This window comes from Brienomyrus brachyistius, chromosome 1 (assembly GCF_023856365.1).
Source record: "Brienomyrus brachyistius isolate T26 chromosome 1, BBRACH_0.4, whole genome shotgun sequence".
NCBI classification, from domain to species: domain Eukaryota; kingdom Metazoa; phylum Chordata; class Actinopteri; order Osteoglossiformes; family Mormyridae; genus Brienomyrus; species Brienomyrus brachyistius.
Window position 1 is genome coordinate 255647 of NC_064533.1, and position 21917 is coordinate 277563.

Sequence of the window (21917 nt, forward strand, 5' to 3'; positions counted from 1 at the left end):
GCAGACGTGCTGAGGCTGGGTTCGAACCTGCAACCTTCTGATTACAAGGACACAGGCTTAGCCCACTGAGCCACATGCTGCCCTTTGAGTTTGAGTTCACGTGTATGATCAGAGTACCAGGGGGCAGGTTTGTTATCAATTATGCTTTATCCTCAAGTAGAGCCACAAGATCTAGAGTGCTGCGAAGGGATTTTTCCATGTTTGAAGTTGCCTGTTCAATTTCATTTACACACAATGCTTCAAATGTAAGGCTGAAGGACTGCGGAAGTTGTTTTATAAATGTTGTTGTAGTTAGTGCGGTAATGGGACGTATGATTCTATACTTTGGAGCTGTGATCAACGGGAGGCTATACTGGATTTCAAATGTTAACAAGTAATGATCTGAGAGCAGAGGACTCTGTGGGATAATAGATACATGTTCCACCAGGATGCCATGACTAATAATCAAATCAAGGGTATAGTTACAGGCATGAGTTGGTCCGACTACATTCTGACATACACCTACAGAGTCAAGAATAGCTGCAAACGCTATTTTTAAAGGATCACTATCTTTCTCCATGTGAATGTTAAAATCACCCACAATAACGGCTTTGTCAGTACTGACCACCAGGTTTGTTAAAAAATCAGCAAATTCCTTAAGAAAATCACTGTACGGCCCAGGCGGTCTATACACAATAACAATGGTGATTTGGGGTGAAGAACTAGACAGAAATGTGCCAGCAAGGCTAAGAACAAGAGTTTCAAATGTGCTGAAACTCAAACCATATTTCACAGACACTCCTAAGTTGGACTGAAAAATTGCAGCAACACCACCACCTTTGCGATTTGGTCGAGGGCTATGCTTATAACTGTATTCCGCTGGAGTAGATTCATTTAGTGCCATGAATTCATCCGGCATAAGCCAGGTCTCAGAAAGGCACAGGGCACCAAGAATAAAATCAGTAATTATTTCATTTATTAATAGTGCTTTAGGAGCCTGTGATCTTACATTCAGAAGTCCTGGTTGGCACCTTGCATGCCAGCCTCTGTCACCGGTGTGTGAGAGGGTGAATGTGAGTTGGTTTGGTTAGGGAGTACTGTTGTTTTGTTTATCTCACGTAGGATTATTTTAGATTGGGTTTCATTCAGTAGCGGTATTTTGTTTGTTAGTTTATCCATTGTCACACCCGAAGTCTGTCAGTGTTTGTGAAAATTAAAAAACATGAAAAAAGATCTCCCTTGTTTCCCATGTTCCCTTTCCCTATTCCCCGCTTGTCTCGTCTCCCCTTTCCTTTTCTAACGGTCTCCAACCCTACACTGGGGACCGTGACAATATTCATTGATTTAGTCTAATTGTGCTAGTTATGTTCAATTGTAGTAGTAAAACAAATTTATTTCGTTTAATTCATCAGAGAGTGAATTTTTAATAATGGTACTCACTTTTGCATTTGGCACTGATTAACCAGGACATTGACAGGATATAATAGAAAGCCTTTATTGTTATTGTACAGGTAGGAAATACAATATATAGACAAATATGTAAAATGTTCATATTCATGGGAGACTTAAGGCTTAGATTTCATTACATTTTAGTCAGAAGAAAAAGCCTTTCTGCATATTTGTTCAATTCACTAAACCTCATTATTTATTTTTGTCAAACAATAAAAAATGGTTATATAGGTTAGAAAGCAGTGATTTACCATGAAGAAAAGGTAACATGTGACACTGTGATACAGTTAAAATTGTTCCTCCAGCACACAGTGAGCTATCTCAGCATGCACAGTGACACTGGGGAGTTTGGATAAACCCGAAACCCTGGATAGAGGGGTTCAGTGAATGAGGAGTTGAATCTGTACAGGAGGGTCAGTCCATCAGAGGTGACCCTGTAGAAGGAAAGAGCACCAGCCTCCCAATCCAGATATACTCCTACTCTGCAGGAACCTGAGGGCTGTATGGGTATGACAGTCAGTTTATTATTGTGTCGGACATAGTAACTGTGAGGAGAGCAGCGCAGACTCCATGACTTGTCATTGTCTCCAAGCAGACAGTCAGCACTGTCTCCTTTCCTCCCGATTCCTTTATAAGTCATTCCTATATAGGCTGCATCTCCACTCCACTCAGCCTCCCAGTAACAGCGACCAGTCAAACTCTCTCTGCACAGAACTTGGGGCCAGCACTCAAATCTCTGTGGATGATCAGAATATGGCTGCTGCTCTGCCCCACATGTCACCTTTCTGTTCCCCTGTGATAGAGACAGGTGGCTGTATGCTGTGTCGGGGTCCAGTGTCAGGTGGCAGGGGTCTGTAGGCAAGAGAAGAGCCACTAATACCATCAGGCAGACCAGCATCTCCGTCATTTTATCACTGTCACAGCTCACACACTCACTAATGCAGAACTCGCTCTAATGCACACATTTTATTCTAAATTTATTCGTATTTATGCCTGCTTCAAAGACACTCTAGCTGCTCCTGTACTGTGTGTGTGACGCCACACTGGCAGACTTGCTTGGGACCGCATTGTACTTTGGCTAGTACTTTATTTTTCTGTACAATACAAAAACTGCTTCCCCCAACAAAACAGGAATTATGTGAATATGGATTATGTGAAATACCTCAAGAAAAGTTGAAAGTTGGTGGGAAGACTGACTGAAATGCTGCGTATGCTAAACAGGTTTAATCATAGGTAAATTAAATTACAAAGCAACAATACTCATAATACATATTCACCACAAAATTTGACACCTAAGATTAATACTAAAAGCGAGTGTCTTTAAAATATGAAATTCTTTCACATCGCTTTGGACATGACTGAGGAGAAAGTCTGGTGTCATCACTGGTTTGGGGAAGACTATGGGTGCCATCTTGGACAATGTTAATGAATTAAAAAATACAGACTAACTGTGTGCACAAAAATAACAAATATGAAGTTTTTTGTGAAATTATAGATGTCACTAGAATGTATCAGAATTTATACTACGGGACCGTTGAATGCTTGAATCTGATTGGCTGACGAACGTTCTGAGGTGTGCAATTATTTTCAGATAAACGCACGGCGAACGTAGTTCCAGGTAGCTCTCTTGACCGCATTACAGTTCCATATCACTTCGCATAGTTAACTGTAATAATATTGCAATAAATAGAAAAATGCAACGAACAAATAAATAATTAAATGAATAAATATACATGCACAAGCTTTTCTGTCTCATTACTGCAATCACACGTTCTTGCACACGCACACTACGGTTACACACTCACACAAAAACGTGTTGTCAGCGCTGCCCTGACGATTTTATCAGTTAGCCTAGTGTAGCAACTTAAAGGCTACACATGACATTTCTCACTAGCGAGGTAATAACAGCGCTGCATCTTAAAGCAGACTTACAGTTTAGAGACGGTGCTTCAGAACACTGTTGAGGGACACACAAAGGTAGCCTAATTCATACAAGCTCTCTCTCTCTCTCTGTTTCTCTTTCTCTGTGTCTCTGTCTCTCTCTTTCTAATAACTTTATTATTAACTGCATTAGTCTGCTATCAACGGCTGAAGCCTCCATTGCCAGCTTTAAAATGACGTTTTGGAACTAGCAAAAGAGTCGTTGGATGAGATGCGGAAGAAATAATCCTACTCACAACAGCGATTTAAGTAGAAAAACCGGACGAATCCCTTGAAATATATCATCTGATCGATGTCTTGAGGTGTGGCAACCGTAGTATAAGTGGAATAATTGACTCCGGACCGTTGAATTATTAGAAAATAATGCACACCCGAGGTGTAACGGCCACTCCGCTTTGCGTCGTGGCCGCATCACCACCTCGGGTGTGCATTTTTTTAAATAATTCAACGGCCCGTCGTCAATTATTCCTTACGTATTTTTCCCTGTTACACTCTCACACAAACACAAGGATGATATGAGCAGCTATAAAGTATTTGTACAGGAGTTCCTAGACTACTATTTTATTTGAGAAACCACTCATGTATAAACCCAGCAGTTTGTTTAAAAAAACTGATAAATAAGTTAGTGCTTATGTCTGTTTTGTTTTTCTCTATGGATGTCAGCTCAAATGACACACATATCCAATGCTCACCTAAACACAAACATGGACATCCATCTAACATATATTGCAAAAAACAAACTCATCACAATTATTTGAATACAATCATTAAGTGGTATTTGTTATCACACACACTTACATTTCTGTAAGCCTGGTCTGGTCCTGCATTCTCCCCTGTGGTCCACACTATAGGAGAAATGACATAGTACTGTTGTATCCATTTATTTATTGGTGCCTCTTCTTCACATACAGTACTGTGCACAAGTCTTAGGCAGGCAAAGAAAAGGATGTGTAGTTTATCCTTGTGTTGGTGTAAAACTATGATATTATGCCTGTCAAAGTGTGTCAGCTTAGCCATTTCAGAACCTCTGCTAAAATCATTCTAGTATTTGCAGTGACCGTCCAGTGCAGCCATGTATTTTTTGACTTGGCCACTAGCACACCTCATACAGCTAGTCAATCTGTCACTGACTTTTTAAACCAATATATTTAATGATTTAATTGAGCTGTTGGTGAAATCATGGAATGGCTGAGGTGCCCCTGAGGAGAAGTTTTGGAACTGAAGCGGTGTTCATCTAGCCATCCAACTAGATATCTCTACATGCATAAGTATCTGTAGCCATGTCATGCATATACTCTCTACTCACTTCAGCTTTTCCAGTTTACAGCTGGGATCCTCCAGTACAGCATAGAGCAGCTTAACTCCCGAGTCTCCTGGGTGATTGTAGCTCAGATCCAGTTCTCTCAGGTGTGAGGGGTTTGACCTCAGAGCTGAAGCCAGGAAAGAACAGCCTTCTTTTGTGACTCTACAGCCTGACAGCCTGCAGAGAAATGGACAAAACCACTCCAATAAATAAGATCACCTCACCACTACAAGGATTACTTTTAAGTAAATGTGACTACTCTCGATATTTGTAGTAAACAGCGTAGAATACTCACTAATAGAGACTAATTGGTATCTTCAGTTAACGGTGTGAAATACTTCAGTAATACTGACCTCAGTGTCTCCAATTTACAGTGTGCATCTCCCAGTCCAGCAGAGAGCAGTTTCACTCCTGAATCCTGCAGGTCATTGTCACTCAGGTCCAGCTCATTCAGATGTGAGGAGTTTGATCTGAGAGCTGAAGCCAGTGAATCACAGCATTTCTCTGTGAGATTACAGCTGTTCAGCCTGCAAAAGGACACGTGTTATTACACACACACATTAGTTAGTATACAGGCACAAAAAGCATAAGAGGCACATCCTATACTTCAAAAGAACTTAGAGGCTAAACTCAAGAGTACCTTAAACTACTATAGTTAGAAAAATGAAGGTACCGCTTTACAATGAGACTCCCTTTTTCCACTTGTAAATATTAGTAACTCATTAAAAAAAGAAAACTGTGTTATAACTTATTTAATATTGTCTATTAATAATTTACAAAGTGTTACAACCTAATAAGTAACCAGATTATAAACAATTCATAAGCACTTTATATGGGTAGCCTTGTAACGTGGCACCAAAATGATTAAGTACGGTCAAATTTTAAATTCTTGCCAATTTTCTAATAGTTCTCATGTTCCCTGTCATGACGAATACAGTGGACATTTTCAATTAAAAGCACAAATATCCTGAAAGGTTTTGTGTGCAGATAACTCTGGAACCAGACAAGTCTACTCAAATGTGCAGGTGTTGGCTCCTATGAGTTTACTGTGTATTTTGGCCATTTTTTTGTAATCATATGATAATTAACAGTGAGTAAGTCCATCATAGGTTAAAAGTATATTTTGATTCAGGATGTACATTGTCACAGACCTGGCTGGACAGATCTAGCAGGGCATGGTAGCCACTGCACCACTCCCGGCTACTATGCCCCATTGATCCACTGCTGTAGGAGTGGCGATACCAAACAGCTATAACGGCAATCTCGACACCTGCTGGGCCTTTCTGATGCAGTGTGGACTGTATATAGATCACCACCCAGAACTGTTTCCCAATGATTGAGTGCTTCTTGTGATCTTGTTGTTAAGTGGTTGAGCGCTGGAGTGCATTCCAGAGCGTGTTCCATAAGGTCTTTGATCACCTGTGATTGCCCCCCTTACTGTACAAGGTGTCAATGGTTCTCCACTCACTGCCTCTTCGGTCATTCACAAGACTGAAGATCCAGGTAGGGGCTGTTCATGGAAAATCTATCCAGCTCCAAGTTCTCTGTTCATCTCTGAATCATCCTTAGTCACCCCTGATTGCGGGAGCACAATCCTCACCTAGACTGGAAGGTAGGGGGAATCTGGACCTTGTCTAAGAGTTTTGGGAAGTGTCTTTTGCTGCCATGTCAAGTGACTTCAGTCGAGAGCCCCCGAGAGGAATTGTCTACTATTCCACCCCAGTACCAGGAGGTCTGTGAGGTGTAGATTAAAGGCTGTCTTTCCGAATATGCCATAGAGCTTTGGGCCAACAGGCATCTGTACTCCCTCTTCTGCCCCGACTAAGCGATGAGTGGAAAACATCGTTGTTCATAACATCTACTGGTCAGTACGAATATTTGCTTGAGCAGCATGTGTACCACGTCCAGAGGACACTCCAGTGCCTGAAGGACCATCACCTCTACATCAAGGGGGTAAAATGTGAGTTCCATAAGACCTCTACCCAGTTTTTCGGATACCAGATACGACCTGGAGGGGTAGAAATGGATGAGGAGAAGGAAAAGGTTGTCCAGGATTGGCCCCAACCCCGCATGGTAAAGGATCTGCAATGCTTCCTTGAGTTTTTGATCTTATACTGGTGCTTTATCAAGGGGTTCAGGTCCGTGGCAGATACTCTGACTGACCTTCTCAGGGCCCAATGACTGAGGCTGCAGTGGACCCCTAGGGCCTGTCACTGCCTTCCAGCACCTGAAAGGACTGTTCTGTTCTGTCCTGGTTCTGTATTACTAGAGTTGAGCCGGATACTCGGCTGAAACGAGTATCCGGTACGGATAAAGCACTTTTGACGAGTACGAGTATCATACGAGTAATACGAGTCAATATCTGTGCTCGGATTGAATAAAAATTCTCATTGGGTAGCTGACTGTGTCTGCGTTCTGTGATGGACCAGTCACAGCGCCCCTCCCCTACACACATACAGATTTATTGTGTTGCTGTGTCCCGCTCTGCTCACTCACACACAGAACACTGAGAAGAGAACAGCGCGCTCTCTCTCTCTGTCTCTCCCTCAGTCACTCAGGTTCGTGGGTTTTTTCCGTTAACATTTAGGGTTTCTTCAGCTTTAGGTTTGTTTTTTACTTTGGTTTGTAGTACTTACTTATTAACCAGTAAGTTAGGCCCAAGCGTATAGTGAGGGTCTGCTGGGAACGTCTGGCGGAATCCCCTGTCAGGGAGAGTTTCAACTCCTACCTCCGGCAGAACTTCTCCCATATCCTGGGGGAGGCGGGGGACATTGAGTCCGAATGGGCCATGTTCCGTGCCTCCATTGTGGAGGCGGCTGACCGGAGCTGCGGCCGTAAGGTGGTCGGTGCCTGTCGCGGCGGCAATCCCCGAACCCGCTGGTGGACAGATGCATAATCTGTGCACAGATGGACCTCAGCCCATATAAGCATAAGGCCTTGTTGGGACAGCCCTTGGTAGTCGAAGGACCATGGGTAAACCTTCAAATTGATTATATGGGACCGTTGCCACCTGCCAAAGGGGGGTACCACTACCTGCTAGTTGTAGATACTTTTAGCAAATGGGTTGAGGCATTCCCAATCAAGAAATGCACAGCTGCAGCCACGGTCCGAGTATTATGGGAACAGGTATTTTCAAGATGGGGATTTCCACACAGAAAGTGACTGAGGCACACACTTCACAGGCCAAATTATAAAAGATCTTTGTGAAATTCTGGGAATCATACAAAAGTGGCACATACCCTACCACCCTCAGTCATCTGGAGTGGTGGAGAGAATGAACAGGACTCTGAAGACAGCCTTGAAAAAGATGCCCTTTTTGCATCCCAACATGGGAGATGTGCCGAAACCAATCCTAGATCGAGTGCAACATGACCAGTTTCTGAAAAATGTCCAGAGGACTCTGGAAGACAAACTACTGTTTGCCGCGCACAATATGGGAGTAGCCCACCAGGGAAACAAGAAATGATGGGATGATGCTGTAAAACCCAGCATCCACAAATTTGAAATAGGGGAGCAGGTATTGGTCAAAAATTATGTCTAGAAAGGGCCTTAGGATGCAAATTGGACAGGACCACATGAAATTGTGGATACCTGTGGGGAGGGCAATCTCAAGCTTAGACTGAAATGGAGGAAAGAACCAGTATACAGATGGTTCCATGCTGACCAATGCAAATTGTATAAAAATCCAAGATGTTAACCTGACATAAGAATAAATGCTGCACCTGATGTTTTTCAGGTTTCCATCGCATCAAGCCATGACACAGAGGAGAAACGATCAAGGGGCCTCGTCCGGTCCTTCCTACTCATGGTATGCTTTGCACTTGCGGACTGCAGCGACACAGCAAGCAGATGTATGGTGCATGACAATGGAACAGCATACCTCCACTACAATGACTACAACGTGACATGCCATGTAAACTCCACATGTTCAAAGACTTCCCTTAGACAAGAACAATGCCACCGCTCTGCAGGACTCATGGGAAATGGAGTTGGTAGTTGTGAGGACATTGATGAGTGCAGAGGAAGTAAGCCACCTTGTGGTCTCAACCAAATTTGCATCAATACAATTGGGAACTTTAAATGTAATTGTAAGCTGGGGTGAGGAATGAATCGGGAACAACGGTGCGAGGAACGGTGTCCCAGGATGTTGCCCATGCCAGTCAACGGAATAATCACTGTTCCTACACCCTACACATATATAAACAATGTAATGCAAACTACCTGTAAAATTTGAGCATATAGTCAAAAATGCTATTTCAGAAGTATTATCATAGAACCACACAACCCAGACAACAGCATTTGCTATGGCTATACCCATCTACCATGACAAGGATGTGTACCGTAAAACTTGTAATATGATCAACATGGGTAAACTACACGACCACACTTTGACTAAAGTACATAGAGACCATGGGATGACAGTACAGGATGGAATAGCAATGTTAGCACTAGAAAGTTTAGAGGGTTGCAGTATTGGTAGGTATATAATAATGTGCTCAGGTGATCCAGGTCTAGGTTGTGGGTGGATGAACAGTATTGATGCACACTGTGTGATCTCCACAGAAATGGTGAAGCCACAGTATGTGGACATCAGGTTCATTGGTAACAACACCTATTGTATTAATGCAATTAACAACAGTTTAACCACAACCAATCTACAGTGCAGAGCACCAAGCAATGCTTTCTGCATTCAGGTGATCTACCCAATGAACATTGGAGGCAGTAAATTGTACTATACCAAGAATAGGATTGACCTTTACTTAGACAACCCTTATGCAGAATTCCTCCAGCCTGAACCTTTGCCTGAAACAAACAGGATTCAAGACCTGCAAGAGGTTGAGTAGCAACTGGAGGTTCAGCTGCTTAAAATGCATGAGCGTGAGAAGGAACTGACAGAGCAGGTCAGTAACTATATCAGTGGAATGTCGACGCTGAAAGAGAACTACCAGGACATGTACTGGGATGTACTGTTCAAAGCAGTTATCACTGCATGTGTTGTGATGCTGCTGCTGGGTGTGGCCTTGATAGGCTATCTCAGATTCCTAAGGGAAAAGCGGAAAAGGGACCTTGGATATGTGGAGAGGAAAGTGTGCATGACACAAAGTAGGGTGTAGCTTATGGAGAACAACAACCACACCGCTACGACCTCCCCTATCCACCCCTTGTATGTTGACCACTGATCAGTGTGATGCTGGTACTGTGCTCTGGGTAAATCTCTCACTGCTCTTGCACTGAGGCTCAAGGTTTAAGGGGAGATTATGTAAGGAAAAGTAATAAAAATGCCCCAAGGTTCTTGGTTGATCATTTGAATGCAGACAATGTTAGGAATTTATGATCATGGGGGAAGCCAGGGAGCGAATGGGGGGTCCAGTTGGCACCACTAGGGTGATAAGGATAAGATAAGGTGATAAGAATTTAATTACAATGATCATAAAAGTCTCCACCCTGTCCTGTCCCGTCCCTGTCTCAGGACCCTCACACTCCAGGGGGTCACTCTTTATATGTAAATTCACTCACAACACCTACAAACAACATCTTGGTGAGGAGGGCTTTTTGGGGTATAAAGGGGGGTGAAGAGTTGTCTTCAATTTGTATCTGAGCTGCCTTTCAGTACCCGGTGTGTCTCTACACTGTATTACATTATATTATTTTTACTGTTCAATAAACCACAATTTTGCTGAAACTGCGGAGACTCTGCAAGTGGATTCCATACAGTGTTAATGCTGCAATCACCCTATTTGAAGAATTTACCAGGGTTAACCAGTCAGAACTGATGTCCTTAATTTTATCTTCAAATTCATCTACTTGTATGCTAGACCCTGTTCCAACAAAATTATTCAAAGAGATGCTTCCGGCATTGATTGAACCGCTACTAGCAATAGTAAACTCCTCAATCAGCATCGGCCACCTACCAAAATCTCTTAAACTAGCAGTAATTAAACCTCTATTTAAGATACCAAACTTGGATCCCTTGGAAATTATAAACTATAGACCAATCTCTAATCTACCATTTATCTCTAAAATAATAGAGAGAGTTGTAGTTAGTCAACTAACATCATTTCTGCAGGAGAACCAGATTTATGAGAGATTTCAGTCTGGGTTTAGAGCTCATCATAGCACAGAGACTGCTCTACTGAAGGTAGTAAATTACCTTCTCCTGTCTGCTGACCAAGGCTGTGCCTCGTTCCTAGTGCTGCTTGACCTTAGTGCTGATTTTTATACTATAGACCATGCCATTCTCCTACATAGGCTTTAACATACTGTAGGCATAAGGGGAGTGGCACTCTCTTGGTTTAAATCTTACCTCTCAGACCGCTATCAGTATGTGAATTTAAATAGTGATTCCTCAGAACATGTCAAGGTCAGATACAGAGTGCGACAAGGTTCAGTTTTAGCCTACTATTAACCCTACTATTTTCACTGCTATAAACACTGCTGTTAACCTATAAAGCTGTAAATGGTCTTGCACTGCAGTATGTAAGTGACCTCATTTGCAACTACATTCCAAATCGTACGCTTAGATCACAAGATGCAGGTCTTCTATCCATACCCAGAATAAAGAACGTTACTTTTGGGGGAAGAGCATAAAGCACCACAGCTATGGAATAAACTTCCTATTAGTGTTCGGAACTCAGACACAATCTCTGCTTTAAAGTCAAGGCTTAAGATGTACCTCTTTAGCCAGTCTTTTGGAAAGTTAAATCCCCTTTTCTAAGGTGAATGTGAAATCTGGAGGTTCATAGTCATTTGAGATTAAAGGTGAAAGGGGGGATTGGTGCTGTCGTCCTGCGACTCTCGCTGATCACTTAAGCTGTGGAAGGCGGGTTGGCTTGACGCCAAACCCCCTGGAAACCCTCATGTCTGTGCTTCCTTCCAGGTCTCTCTTTTAGCCAGGCTGTCATAGTTACTTTAGTCCTGCCAGATGTTAGGTTAGGTGTAGGACAATAACTCTTCTCCATCTTCTCTTTTCCGAGCTGATCCCGAGCCGACACTACACCATGTGAACCCGCACCTGGACTCCTGGAGGTAACTACATGACACCAACTGGGACTTTATAACTATATGAACTCTAATGAATCTCAGTATAAATGCAGTTTCATGCTCCCCGGTCGCTCAGAGGAGGATGGGGTCCCCTTCTAAGTCTAGGTTCCTCTCAAGGTTTCTTCCTGCTAGAGGGAGTTTTTCCTTGCCACTGTCGCCTCAGGCTTGCTTGGTGGGGTTCTGGCCGGTTAAATGTAAAGTGCTTTGTGACAATGACTGTTGTTAAAAGTGCTATATAAATAAAATTGAATTGAATTCAGTTGAGGTGAAGCAATATGTCAGCTTCTGCCCCATGTGTACTCAAGACAAGGTACCTCCCCTGCCACCTGCTGGCCACCTGCAATCCCTTCCCACAGCTTTCTAGTCCTGGTCCCACATCTCTCGACTTTATCACTCACCACCTTCGCAAGGTTGCACTACCATCTTAACCCTCTGTGGTCTAAGGGTAGGGAACACACTGACTGGGGCATGGTCACACATTTAATTCAATATCAAAAACTTAATTCATGGCAAATTAATTATTTCTATATATTTGTTTTGGCATTAACCTCATCTTAATATTAGTGTACTTTGTAAATATGTCGGATTTATGTGAAGTTTGTAATTTGACATGAAAGTATAGACATTGCAAAATGCAGTTTGGAACACTTGCAGGAATATTATAAAAGTACATAGTAAACAATGGTGGCAGTTTGTTTTGATCCCAGATATCTGATCACCAAAGTCTTGGCTACATGAAGATGACTAAATGGTATAGTTGTAACATTCAGTTTGACAAATAAATAATAAAAACTTAACTCATGTCACTAATTCTGGACTTCTATTACACTATTTCATTGAATATGTTGCAACTTTCATCTGTATGTACTGTTTGAGCCATTCACACATTGCCACACCCCCCCCCCCCCACCCCTTTTATGGCACTAATGGGGATGTATCTGGATCGCGTTTCACAGTTGCATTGTTCATCAAATTACCATGAAAATGCGCTTTGAATACGCGGAATTGCGGCTATTGAGAATGGAAATAGCGATCTTCAGGTGTGGGTGGCACTACACGCCTCCAATGCAGGTTAAACAAAGGTGACATGGTTAAATTTTTTGCTGATTTAACCTTATTTTAAAATCTTTAATACTTCTGACAATTGATGTTTTGAGAAGAAGACAGATTACAGATTGTCAGTGTTTTTTTCATTATTCTACATGAAGTTTTCAGCAAGTTATGAATTGAATTACACGAGAAAGATACACGGCATCACCGACGATGCTGTCAACTCCAGATGGTTGACGGTGATAGACCGTTTGTCAAAGATATGTAGGTTGGTTCTGCTGCCCAAACTCCCATTTGCCTCTGATCTAACTGACCTTTTGTTCACCTGAGTGTTCTGGTACTCAGGGGTCCCCGAGGAGATCATCTCAGGCTATGGACTTCAATTCGCTTCCAAGGTATTCCGTTCCCTCTGTTCCTGCCTGAATGTTACCCTAAACCTCACCTTAGCCTATCATGCCTAGTCCAATGGCCTCGCAGAAAGGACAAACCAGTAGGTTGGGAAGATGCTCTGGCTGATGTGCTCCTCCCAACTGACTGAATGATCATGGTACTTGCCTTGGAGGAATGGTATCAGTGGAGTCATTGGGTTTGGTTGCTAGCACGCAAACTTTAAACTATAGATATCACCTAAATAATAACTAGAATTAAGTTATCGTAAAAAAATTCTGCAAGTTAAATAATCCACTAATTTCCAAGCTCTGACACTCCAAAGGATTAATCACCTTTAATAAGCACCTATAATTTTGATTTAAATCAAAAATGTAAGGGCCATGTCTTTTGTGCCTTTTGTGTAGTTCCACCACCTCAACGTTGGTAACCTTCCTACACAACCTAACATGGTGGTTAGAAATCTTTGCGTTCTTGTCGATTCAGATCTATGCTTTGATGCTCACATAAGAAGTATTACTAGAACTGCATTTTATCATCTACGGAACATAGCCAAGCTTCGTAAGATGCTCTCACTTAATGATGCAGAAAAACTAATACATGCCTTCGTAAGTTCCAGACTGGATTACTGTAATGCCCTCCTATCGGGTTGCCCGTCTGGATCCTTGCATAAACTTCAGATGGTACAGAATGCTGCAGCCAGAGTTCTAACAAACACTAAAAAATTTGATCATATTACACCGGTCTTATCCTCTCTTCATTGGCTGCCACTTAAGTCTCGAATTGACTATAAAATACTGCTATTAACTTATAAAGCACTAAATGGCCTTGCACCAGAATACCTTAGTGATCTGCTGACCACATACAACCTTCCACGCTTGCTTCGCTCTCAAGCCATGGGATATCTGTTAGTGCCTAGGGTAGAAAGAGCTACGGCAGGTTGTAGAGCTTTCTCCTACAGAGCTCCTCAGCTGTGGAATGGTCTTCCACCGGATGTGCGGGTTTCAGGTTCACTCTCAATATTCAAGTCCAGACTAAAAACACACCTGTTTAGTTTAGCGTATAGGGACACTAGTTCTAGCCCTAGCTAACTCTTCACTCCCAGTCAGACCTGTAGTGTGAGGTGTAGAGCTGGGTGGGGATCGGTGCCATTGGCTTTGGATAAACTGGATTGTCAGTGCTGTCACTCTAGCTTCGCAATCTCTTGTGGAACTGGAGTGCTGACATTTCAGGGACTCCCCATGCCTGCATTCCCACTTGCCTCTCCCTCCTACTGATGCTGCCATAGCCATATCTGCCAGAGCTTACACATTGCACTTCATATTGCACTCACCTAGCTTTTAGCACTGCCAATAGCCTCCTCTACTTTGCCTAATTGTACATTTTATTTCCCCTACTCCTCCTGGGGGGTGATGCCTGGAGACCTCAATCTATCAAGATATCCAGCACACCCGGCCACATGTGACGTCGCCACCACCAGTGACGTCCCTGCATCCAGCTCGCCGTTCTGATCTTCCATGTATGACCCGCTGCCTTACCTCTGGCTGCCTGGCAATTGGAAGAAGACTCGGCATTGGCATTGGCTTGTCATCTTCCTTGCTCTCCAGTTATTTCCCAAATCTTATGATTGGGACAATGTGACTTGGCCCATCTCTGGCACTTAACCATCTCTCTATTTGACTATCCCTGCCGGCCCCTGGAGGATGGGCTCCCCCTTTGAGTCTGGTCCCTCCCAAGGTTTCTTCCTTTTAGGGAGTTTTTCCTTGCCACTGTCGCCTATGGCTTACTCACTGGGGGCTTTGGGTGAGGATGCTGTAAAGCGCTTTGAGACAATGTAATGTTGTGATAATGCGCTATATAAAAATAAATTTGTTGTTGTTCCTGTGGCATGTACAGCATAAACTGTCCTTCTGATGCTCCCGATAGTATAGTGTGCCAGAAGTGTTTAGTTATCGTTGAGTTGGAGGACAGGATTCACGCATTGAAGGAACGCATTAGTACGTTAGTTGAGATTAAGCAAATCGAGGGATTTATAGATACGACTCAATCAGAGTACACAGCCAGATTAGGTCGTTACTAGTTGTTTGTTACTTGTTAGTTTCTAACAATCAGAAAGCAGCGGTTTCTCTAAAATGCCTCCCTGTGGCCAGAGTTTCTGACAATGAGGCGAAATTGGACTCCAGCAATGAAATCTCCACCTTGGTTGTTCACGCTGGAACTAATGACAATCTGAGGTATTAAGGAGGAACTTCATCTCTATGTGTGCAAAAGCTAAAACAAAATGTCGAACTCTATTTGTCTTTGGTCCCTTAACAATTCTCTAGAGGGGGATATAACCTATAACAGGCTACTCTTAGAGACTTGGTGTGCATCTGAAAACATTGCCTTTATTAATAATTAGGACCTTTCCTGGGAATGCCCTGTTTTTTAGAAATGGAACTGTCTTCATTCTAACTGGATAGGATCATTTATGTTATCCCAAAACATGGCAAGAAAATTACCTGCCTGACTGAGAGCACCACCCAGGCCTCAGCCTTACGATCTTTAATTGAAGGCTGTTTATTCTCCCACCTTTAGATCATGTTTGGCCTTGAACCAGGTGCTCCAACACACAGCATCCCCTTAATATAGTGAATATTTAGAAACAGAGTTGAGTGAGCAGAGAAAGAATATTGTAAGCATTATTAGAGCAAGACTTAGATCTAAACATTCCACTGGGTCTCCTGTGCGCATAACTTAACATCAATCGCATTAATAAGACTGAATGAGTCACAACATGAATCCATTATAAAATGCGCACTATCGAACATTCACTGTTTAGGAAGCAAATCACTTCTTGTTAATGATATTGTGCTGGACACTCGTGCAATTTATAAAAATTAATTGAATTGAAGTTTACATTTGCCTCTTGTGTATAGCATCTCCCCTTCCTTCCATATGTCTCTCCTTAAGCCTGTTCATCACAGCCTATCCTGATGACTCAGGTTAGTCAGCCCCTTGTCCCTGGGGTTGCCCCCATCGGACCCCTCGGCCTCAAAGAGGTGGTCATCAGGGAGCGTCCTGTCATGCCCACCCCTCATGAGAATGCAGATAACGCAGCTGACAACACCAGATTTAAGCTCTGTCTGATCCTGCGATTGGTGCGAGGTATTGCCAAATGTTTTCATGTGTGCTGAGCATTCTTACCTGTCTCTCTCATCTAGCTTCAATCTGCCCTGCCCGACCTGCCCACCAGTCCTGCCTTGTCTTCATTCAGCCCATTCTCTCCTCGATCCTCCCCCTCATGTTCGCCTCAACTGTACAGCCTTTGTCTTCAGACTGGACTGATCTACACAGCTTCGGACCTTTTGGATAACAGGCTATTGACTAATTGAATCCCCCCCTACAACAACCTTCCTCTTGCTGGGGTGAGGAGGCTCCTTGGTGCCCAAGGGCCCACCAGTCTCCCCAGGTTCTTTTAGCTCTGAGGCTGGAAGCACCTGAAAGCAGTTTGACACAGTCAGTTCAGCTGATGCCACCTCTGTATAGTGTGTACGCCCTTTCTTCCATCTAAGGCCTACGGTTACCTAGCTCTCTTGACCACTCTGTTCTTTACTCTCCCCTTTCCCTGCTTGCGGTGTACACACTACCTCCTTATAGGCACACTAACTATCCCTTCTAACTCAATATTGTGTTGAGTAAGAGCCAGTTGCTCCTTAAGGTCACAAACCTTGAGTCCACCAGCTGACATCACTCACAGATGAGGTCTGACTGGACACAAGCATCCAGAAGGGCAAACATCTTGCAAACACAACATGGAACGCAGTATGACCTGTCCCTTACTCCCAGCTCAGTATATTTATATAGAATATTTAACTAATATTCCAGTTGATTTAATTAACTTAGAGTTAATACAATAAGCTGCTAAGTAAAATAAAACAGTAAATTAAACAGTACAAGTGCTACCGAATGTGAGATACAGTTGCAGATAATACCTAATGCCGCTAACATTGACAAGAGCTGGAAAAGCACAGTTGCCCCTGAGCTAGGGGCTAAGAGGACATTTTCCACTTTTTTGTACTCTGACTAGCCTGCTGTGAGAGAGTTTTTGTGGTTTTTCAGCCTCCCAAGTGCAACTTCATTTCAGTTTATCTTATCATAAATGTGGTTTAGAAGGAAGTTATTCTCTGGTGAGTAAGGTACTTTGGTTATTTTAAAGGTTTACTTTTAAGTCTTTTTTTTGTCTTTGATCCAGTTGGATTGATATATTAAATTAAAGTTCCATTTTAGCATGTGTTTAGGCTCCAGGTTTAATTTAACAAATTTTAAGGGTTTAGTAACCTTATAATTAGTCTATTATTTATAGACATAATTGAAACAGCAGGTAGTTATCTACGTGTTAATTTAAACCTATACTTGATATAGGGTCCCGACTGAACTGGCATGCTAAAAATTGGGTTGCGGTGCAAAAAAGGTTGAGAATCACTGTCCTAAACAACCACTGCAATGCATGCATAACATGCATGTACACCACTCTCTCTCAGTACAACAATACCAGCAGCCTCCATGCTCTGCCCTTCAACCCTTCAATCATTATAAAGTGTTCTGTCTCTAGAGCCATTTGCCAAATAGTTTTAAGATTTTAAATAGATCATGCAGTGGGATGAAATAGTGTTTCAATCTGCCTGTTGAGTATCTTACATGTAATTATATATACATGTGGTGTGCGCTAAAAATCTGCAAGATGTGTGATAAAGAACAATTTTTCTTAACATTCTTACTTATAATACAATACCAATACCCTCCCTTTCCTGTTGGCATTTGTTCATTAAGCCCTTTTATAAGCATTGGAGTTTAGCTTGCACTTTCTTACAAGTAGTATTTGTGGTGGACGTGAATAATATGTGTCATGACCTGCTCGTCCGATCCTCCTGTGTGCCACGCCCCCCTCGTTACTTCATGTTAATTCCCGATTGTGATCACCTGTTATTTTCGGCTTGTCCTGTGTATTTAGTCCGCGTCTGAGTCCGTATTCCCAAGATCTATCATTGTGATGTTAGTTTGTTGCCGTTTGCCCTGTCCTTCGTCTAATAAATCCCGCATCTTGCATCCTCGCTTGCCAGCCTCGTCCTCCCCCACTTCCTATCTATTCACCAACCAGCGATCATTACAGAATGACAAACCTCGCAGAAGAACCACCGCAGCAGACCGAGAACCTCAGTCTGCTGCACGAGGTGATATACTGGCTGAACCAGCCCGAGGTCCAGGAGGACCCGGTGGCACTGGACTTGACCAGTCAGAGCGGCGACCTCCTGACGGAGATGTCCCTGCCCGAGGACATGCACCACATGGCAGAGGTGCATGCGAACCTCCAGAGGCTAGTGTGGCATATAAATACGCAGAGGACCCAGCCAGTCACGCGGCACCAGGCAGAGGTTGTCGAACCGCCGTGCCTCCTTCTGGAGATGGTCCTTCCTCCACTGATTGCCTCCCGCCAGAGAACAAAGAAGAAGCAGAAGGAGAGGAAAGCAGAAGAGATCCCATCAACCGTCCTGGGAACGTGCATCCTGCTTGTCCTGCCGGTACCTGATCTGCCTGTCCTGCCTCTCCCGCCTCATCCTGAGTCGCCCAGCAAGGCTCTGGCTGCTGCTGCACCTCCTGCTGGCCCAGAGTCGGCGGTTGTTGCGGCGCCTCCTGCTGGCCCAGAGTTGGCGGTTACAGCGGCGCCCTCTGCTTGCTGCGCCCGTGACTCCTGCCCCAGTGACTCCTGCCTCTGTGGCTCATGCCCCTGGGCCCGTAACCCTGGTCCCGGAGGAGGTCCTATACTTCTCCACCACTGCTCCTTCCACCTTGGAGGAGGAGGAGCTCGAGTGGGACCCCTCGGGGACCTCCCTAATGCCCCGGCCAGGTTGACAGCACTTTTCAGTATCCCAAAAGGGGAGAGGACACAGGCGCAGGGCTAGGGTCCCACCCGCCCTGCCCCCTGGCTCGCCCTCGCTTGCCTTGGCTGGGGCTTGGAGGGCGCCTGAAGGTCCTGTGGCTCTGGTTCGGCGGTCACCTGTGGGTCCCCCTCCAACACCTTCTCGTCCGTCCTCGGTCGCCTGTGACCCCTCTGGCTGCCGCCTGTCATCCGCTATGGCTCCCTTGGGCTCCCCTTTGTCCTCCGTCCTTTCCCGTTTGGCCTCCTGTGTTTCCTCCTCATCGCTGTGTCCCTCCTGTCTCTGCTCCTCGTCCCTGTGTCCCTCCTGTCTCTGCTCCTTGTCCCCCTGTGGTCCCTCCATTCTCTCTTGGCCCTTTCGTTCCGCCTGTTGTTGTTCCCCTTGTGTCTCCTTTCCTCATCTGCCTGTCTCCGTTTTCCGTTCTTTGTCAGGTGTTGTCATGGTTCCTGCTATTGTGCTTGTTTTGTCTGTCCGTTCTTTTCCCGGTCCCTCGTTAATGTTTTTTTTGCTCTTGTTTTCCAGGTCCTGTGTCCCCGGTCTCGTCTTGTCCGTCGCCTCCCCTAAGGCGCTCCCGGTGTGCGCGCCTTTGGGGGGAGGGTTCTGCATCCTCGCTTGCCAGCCTCGTCCTTCCCCGCTTCCTATCTGTTCGCCGACTGGCGATCATTACAAATATGTACATCACAATTTTAAGTTATACCATTAAAGAAATGTTAAAACATGGGTCATTCTCAGGTCATGTGTGTCAGGGCCGGTGTCCACCTGGTCCATGTCCCAAGTACGTTATCCTTGTTTGGCATGCGGGTGTTGCCGGCCACCCTGTTCCTTGCTCTATCTTCATTCTAACTCCCTAGTGCATTTCCCTGCTCCCTGGACCACCATGTAGGGTTGAGCACCCACCGGTCAAGGTTTTGAGACTGGCCAGAGGCCAGTGTTTTTTGTATTTATTGATCTTCTGTTTTCCTTGTGCCTGTGATTATATTTGTTTTGTGTTCTGTTTAATTTTAGTTCTGCTCCTAGTTTCCTCTGTTTTTTTAATCATAATGAATTTCACCTGTTTCTTGTGGTCTTGTGCCCTCCTTATTGGTTGATTGGCAGTCCTCATTGCCTATGTATTTAAGTGTCTATGTTGGTTCATTTCCCTAGTCAGTCATTGTTCATGTTACTGTGCATTTGTACCACTGCTTGTTTGCTAGTCCTGTTTTCTGGTTTGCTCTGTTCCCTAACCGTGTGTGGTTTCTTTAGTCTGTTCATTATTTTTCCTGTTTGTTTTTGGCCCCTCTCAGTCCTTTTTTGTGTGTTCTCCCAGTGTGTTAAGTTCTGCTCATTAAGAAATCCCTGTGTGCTCAGAGCCACACCTTGAATCTTCACCTTTGTCCACCTTCGCCATGCCCTGGCGTAACAAGTGTTGCTCTGATTTGTTGATTTTACAACCATTTCCCCAAAACATCCATCCATCCATTTTCCAAACCGCTTATCCTACTGGGTCGTGGGGGGTCCGGAGCCTATCCCAGAATCAATGGGCACGAGGCAGGGAACAACCCAGGATGAGGGGCCAGCCCATCGCAGGGCACATTCACACACCAGTCACTCACGCATGCACACCTACGGGCAATTTAGCAACTCCAATTAGCCTCAGCATGTTTTTGGACTGTGGGGGGAAACCGGAGTACCTGGAGGAAACCCCACGACGACATGGGGAGAACATGCAAACTCCACACACATGTAACCCAGGCGGAGACTCGAACCCGGATCCCAGAGGTGTGAGGCAACAGTGCTAACCACTGCACCACCATGCCGCCCCCAGTGCTAACCACTGCACCACCATGCCGCCCGCAGTGCTAACCACTGCACCACCATGCCGCCCGCAGTGCTAACCACTGCACCACCATGCCGCCCCCAGTGCTAACCACTGTACCACCATGCCGCCCTTCCCCAAAACATGTACCCAAATATTCAACTTTCACCTTTATTGCATGTAACCCACAATAAACAATTTGTATGTATATTTTTGCTCAGTTTTTTTAGTTTCGTCATTTCTTCCGATCTCAGTAACTCTTGCCCAGGATTTGATGAAATACAGCTGCGGCCACAACTTTTCAGAATGACACATGTACTGTATTCAATGTTTGTAGATCTTTTTGTCAGATGTTTCTATGGTATACTGAAGTATAATTACAAGCATTTCATAAGTGTCAAAGGCTTTTATTGACAATTACATTAAGTTCATGCAAATATTGACTCTTTGCATGAACTTAATGTAATTGTCAATAAAAGCCTTCTTTTTCAAGATCTCTGCAGTTCACCCTGACATGCTGTCAATCAACTTTTGGGCCAAATCCTGATTGATGGCAGTCCATTCTTGCATAATCAATGATTGGAGTTTGTCATAATTTGTGGGTTTTTGTTTTTCCACCTGCCTCTTGAGGACTGACCACAAGTTCTCAATGGGATTAAGGTCTGGGGAGCTCCCTGGCCATGGAACGAAAACATTGATGTTTTGTTCCCCAATCCATGGTGCTCCATTTTGCTGGAAAAGGCATTGTTGGTTATCCAGCTGTTCTTGGATGGTTGGGAGAAGTTCTCGGAGGATGTTTCGGTACGATTCTTTGTTCATGGCTGTGTTCTTAGGCAAAATTGTGAATGAGCCCACTCCCTTGGCTGAGAAGCAACCCCACATGATGAATGGTCTCAGGAAGCTTTACTGTCTTCATGACACAGGACTGACGTTAGCGCTCACCTTTTCCTCTCCTGACAATCTTTTTTCTGGTTGCGTGAAACAATCAGAAAGGGGATTCATCAGAGAAAATGACTGTACCGCAGTCACCAGCAGTCCAATCCTTGTACCTTTT

At 44.1% G+C, this 21917-nt stretch overlaps 1 protein-coding gene across 3 annotated transcripts in view; it reads right to left on the bottom strand.

Annotated features, from left to right (window-relative positions):
• Window positions 1-1458: 1458 nt before the first annotated feature.
• Window positions 1459-21917, bottom strand: part of LOC125748944 (NACHT, LRR and PYD domains-containing protein 12-like) — a 60395-nt gene continuing 39936 nt past the window's right edge. For all 3 annotated transcript variants that reach the window (XM_049025702.1, XM_049025683.1, XM_049025692.1), the window contains 4 exons: window positions 5026-5199; window positions 4676-4849; window positions 4168-4214; window positions 1459-2280 (listed from right to left, as the gene is read on the bottom strand). In XM_049025702.1, coding sequence (XP_048881659.1) covers window positions 1745-2280; window positions 4168-4214; window positions 4676-4849; window positions 5026-5199 — 931 coding nt within the window. In that variant the 3' untranslated portion in view covers window positions 1459-1744. The remainder of the gene's footprint in view (window positions 2281-4167; window positions 4215-4675; window positions 4850-5025; window positions 5200-21917) is intronic.